Source organism: Ips typographus, linkage group LG9 (genome assembly GCF_016097725.1).
Source record: "Ips typographus isolate SLU linkage group LG9, UJ_Ityp_2.0, whole genome shotgun sequence".
Classification (NCBI taxonomy): domain Eukaryota; kingdom Metazoa; phylum Arthropoda; class Insecta; order Coleoptera; family Curculionidae; genus Ips; species Ips typographus.
In genome coordinates this window covers 9,284,981-9,290,096 of record NC_138430.1, presented here as the reverse complement: position 1 = coordinate 9,290,096, position 5,116 = coordinate 9,284,981, and the positions used below count along the sequence as shown (strand labels likewise).

The 5,116-nt window shown below is 31.3% G+C and overlaps 1 protein-coding gene across 1 annotated transcript in view; it reads right to left on the bottom strand.

Annotated features, from left to right (window-relative positions):
- Positions 1-3,897, bottom strand: part of MCU (mitochondrial calcium uniporter) — a 33,413-nt gene extending 29,516 nt beyond the window's left edge. Inside the window, exons 1-2 of the mRNA XM_081986129.1 lie at positions 3,577-3,897; positions 1,553-1,706 (exon numbers count right to left, since the gene is read on the bottom strand). Coding sequence (XP_081842255.1) covers positions 1,553-1,706; positions 3,577-3,810 — 388 coding nt within the window. The 5' untranslated portion in view covers positions 3,811-3,897. The remainder of the gene's footprint in view (positions 1-1,552; positions 1,707-3,576) is intronic.
- Positions 3,898-5,116: the final 1,219 nt, after the last annotated feature.

Below are 5,116 nucleotides of genomic sequence, written 5' to 3'. Positions count from 1 at the left end.
TTTGGGTGTTTTGTAAGTGACACGCAAATCGTAAAAACAAATATTGTAAACTAGATTAAAAAATAAAAATGTTTTAGTGTCGGGATCAAAGAAACCTTGTTTGGGTTCCTAAATCGGTGTGATAACAGTAAAAATGATTCTGATTCTATTTATTCAATGAATGTAAATAAATAGTGAAATTAATATAGTTAAATACATTGCTTATTATAATGATAAAAGCTTACACTGAATTATCTAGCTAAGTTGTTTGCTGATTAGTTGTTAATATTTTGATAAAAAACTGATTTTCATTGGGATATCAAAACGAGTTAAAAAAAATTATCTGAATATTTGTGTACGCCACTGTAGAAAACTATACACTGAAACAAAACGCAAATTAATTAAATATTACTTCCGGAAACTAAAAAAGTTATATAAATTAGAATGATTTTCATAAACTGAATACCAGCAAATTGCTTTATTCTCCAGTTTATTAAACAGTTATCAAAGTTATAAAAATAAATACGTTATCAACAGATATTTGTGTCTGACAACCGTAATAAATTTAATTCAAAATTAAATGTATTCGAAATATTCGCTTTTTTGATCACAAATGTCACTAATTGTGAATGAATTATTTTGTCCATCACTGACAGCTGAAAAACACTTTTTTCACAACCAGCAGATTCGGCAATATTGTTTACTCCTTTGATAACATTTTTATTATTACCGTATTAATGGATTAGTATCAATTACCTGGTAAAAATTAAAACATTTCTATTTTAGGTCGTAGTAACGATAAGAGAACATTAGAACTCATTGATAACGTAAATCAAATATTAACATACTTAATAAAAATGTGGGGAAAGATGATTTACAGATTCTGTAAATCAGAATGTTTCCAGAAAATATACAGGGTGTACCACCACAACAAATATGAAGTCGCAGAGGCAATCCCTGACTGGTTTCCAACTCAGAAACAAGTTTCAATAGTTGAATGCTCACGTGACTATGACGTTTTCTGACTTGTGGCCAATGGATTCTCTCTACGAACAGACCTATGGTGTTTTTACAAACTGTATAATAAATCCTTATCTAGGTAATATCTTTGGTAACTCGGAAAAATGTGGAACATATCGAATTTAACAATTTACAATGGTGTTTGTTTTCTTTTATTATTACTCTGTGAGTCTGAATCCAATATTTACTTATTTAAATCAAATCGATGTAGGTTAAAGCACTTTATGTGGGTGCAAACTGTGAAAAACGCTCGTTTCTCAAAATAACACAGTTTTAATTCCTAGCGACTCCCAACTATATTTCGGGGACATCTAAAAATATGCTTTGTATCGTAATATTGGTATGTATGCACCTGTAAAAATCACACAATGTGTTGGACTTAAAATTATTTTTTTAAAGTTACAATTTAACCTTAATTTTGGTTCCATTTCGAGGTTAAACGTAAAGGGAATTTAATTTGCTAATGGATTATGGATTTTACAGTCATTGCGACATACCAGGAGCATAAAACACGCAATAAGTACCTTTTTTATGGCAAAAGAAAAAACTTTACCTTCATCTGAATCGGAGTCTGTGTCAGTCTGATCAGTATCTGAGGAACTTGATGGATTTGGCGAGTTCTTATCCTTCTCCTTTTTTTCTTTAGTCACTAAATTCACCGAAAAATTCGTCCTAAACGGTCTAACTTGAGTTTGAACTTGCACACACTGAAACAATGAAATAACAAACTTAATAATTGTTCCACGTTTCCAAAAGGCCAGTAAGGCCGTTAATCTTCCCTTAAAACGTCTTTTCTTTTAAATTTATCAAGCTACATTATACTTTCTACTCGATTAAGGTAGCTAGGTTGAAAACGCCACAAAATTATGACTTTTCCTAATGGAAAAAAGTGGGTCAATCCTTCAATGTTGGATTTACCACAGAAAAATAATAGGATTTTTATAGTTTTCTTTTTCAACGTCACTAAATGTTTAATTTATCATATTATACAGTATTTGTATGTATTGTTTGCACTAGACAATAGTGAAAATAATGAAGGAGCTTTTCCAGGGCATGTCGAATCAGCGTTGGAAAATCCAATAAAATCTGGGGATTTTTGAAACTTTAACAGTGCCGATACAGGAAAACCGAGTATTTGCTGTTCGTGCACCTCCTAGAAAAATAAAGCGAACAAAATAAGTATTATAAGTGAAGTAAGCAATGCAAAACTGTGACATAATTAATTTGATTGCTAACTATCGAATTGGTGCTATGGCACGTTCAAAATACACGAGAACAAACTATGAAAAGACCAACTTAAAGTGATGTTATCCTTTTGCTGTTGTTCCTTAATGATTTTCGTCACGAACAAATACAAGTTTAGCAAACTTGAGGACATTTATCATATCAGCACAGAAACGTTTGGAAAACAATACAACACACAAACTGAATTATTGCCTCCAATCGAGAAAAAAATTACATTGAATAGGTACTTGTTAGCAGATATTTTATCTGTAAATGAGCACAATTGCTAAAATAATAACTTTCTGGTGCTCTTATAATCTTTGAAGTGTAAGTATTGCTTATTTAGTGTCTTGTCACTTAAATCAATGAAATTGAATTCAAGAACTCCTCTTATATGTACTAAAAAAAAAAATAGAAATTACATATTAATCATACAAGGTGTCCCAAAAGTAATGTGACATTTAGTGTCAGGCTTACCATAATTACAATGACATAATTCTTTACTTCCATAATTTACATGATATTAGTTTTGTAAATCAGTACACTGCCTTATTCCATGTTCCCAAGAACAGTTCCTGAATGCTTCAGAATCATAAACCTGAACACAACTGAGTTAAATTAACAAAAAGACCAGCAAATAACCAAAAGTTGTAAAAACAGTTGAGAGTACCACCAAAAGAAAAAACTTTACTAGCACTATTTTGCTGAATTTGCATTGTTATGGTCTAAAATGTCAAGTTCAATGGACTGTTTTGAGTATTATGATCTAAACAGTCAATAAAAACAAAGGAAAGGTCACTTTAACCTTGTGTGACATTTTGTGATAAAATGCAATACTCTTTGGAAATAGAATTTGTGAATTATTGTTATAAATTAAGGACTCTGCTGCCCTTCAAGGACAGGTTCTCCTAGGTAATCATCAAATTTATTGTTTTCTTGTAGGTAGTGTCTAATTTATTCATTAACAAAAATATTAGAGCACCTACAATTCAGTTAAAAATTACAGCACAACAACTACAAGTAATAAACTGTTGTTACAGCACTAGTTTAAGTAATAAATATCAATCACTTGAGGCCTAAACAATTGAACAAAAAAACCACTTGTTTTTAATTCTCAGATAACCTCAAAATCGGCAAAGCTATTGTATGGTTTAGTTTAAATGGGACAACCACATTAATTTACCGTCTAAGACAGTAAAAACAGCGCAATGAACAAATTGGCCTGGGGGACCTATAAATAATTGATCAAATGCAGGCTGTTAAATTATTCTAAACAAAAGTTCGTTCAGTTGAAACAGTTTGAAATGAATGAAACTGTCAGGATTTTAATAATTGATCAACAGTTTTACGTACCTTGTTTACTGATACTGTATTAACTATCGGGAAAAATTTAGTAAATAAAGATAAATCGTTGTTTAAACAGAAACGAGCGCGACACAACACCCTTGGCATCGCCATTTCTGCCCGACTGTAGACTGTAGAGCGGCACCGGCACTTGGAAGCAGGAGCCAATCCTGGCAGACTGACTGCTTTTTCCCGTTTTCCGTCTCTTTTTCCTAAGATTTTCCACACGGCAAATGCTGGCATTCATTTTAAAGCCAATGAAAAACCAGTCCAAGTTGGATCATCATTAATGGCAAATACAGGTCATTAACTTCTTATTTTTTTTAATATTGAACTGATAAGTTGATATTCAAATCTCAGATTAATTTAACTGGAAAATGAATGAATTTAGTGTTGCTTATAGGCAACCAACAATACATCAAATGTCAAAATCTTTTATTGCCCATTAACAACCTAATTATAGAAACAAATACAGTACTTTTGTGTATTTAATTAAAAATTAAAAAAGCGCCCATATTTTTGATACATGACTGCATAGACTAAATGATAAGTATAAGACAAACAGTGGCAATTGAACTGAAAAATAGTTTAAGTAAGCAGCGCGAGATGGCACCACTAAAGGCATATTCGCGTAATTTTAAAGCCAGACGCAGCAATTCGGATCTTTTGACTGTTGGATGTTGGAAAACATCAGTTTTAAGGCGGCGTTGTCTAGTTGACAAATCACATTTTTTGTTTTGTTTCTAGGCAAAAAATAGCAGATTTTGTGTGTGTTTTCTTTAATTATTGTGTTTCACTTCGTTGTATTTTTAGTTTAGTTATTTGTTATTAGTTTATTTTTAATATCCATCAAGGGTCATTTTATACTTAATACATTATGAATTTCATGTTTAACATCTTAAAACAGTCACGTGACCATTTGTACCTTAAAATGAGTCACGAGATTTAGAGTTTAAAACTAAAAAACGGTTACGTAATCTTTAAAGTTATTAAATTTAATTATTGAAAATAGTCACGTGACCGGTCAAATAATATTTTGTCATTTACAGTCACGTGACCTTTAAAAATAAAATTTGATTATTAAAAACCGTTATGCGACTTCACATCACGTCACGTGACTCTTCAAATCATATTTTTAACATCTAAAACAGTCACACGTTACCTTTAGGATTCCGGTTTGACGTGAACACGTTTTTAATTGAAAATGCATCATAAAGAGAGTGTGTCTTTAAAAATATCAGCTTAAACTGAAAAACGAGCATGTGATTCTTTAAATAACATTTTGACATTCAAAACTGTCATGTGACATTATAAATTCCATTTTTAATCTTAAAAGAGTCACGTGACCTTTAGGATACGTTTCGAAGTTAAAAAAGAATCACGTGGACTAAAAAAATTAAATTTGAGTATTGAAAATCGTCACGTGACCATTTGCACATTAAAAGGAGTCACGTAATTTAAAAAAATCTCAGTTCAAACTGAAAAACGGTCACGTGACCCTTTAAACATTATTTCGCTATTTACAGTCACGTGAACTTCAAGATTTTGG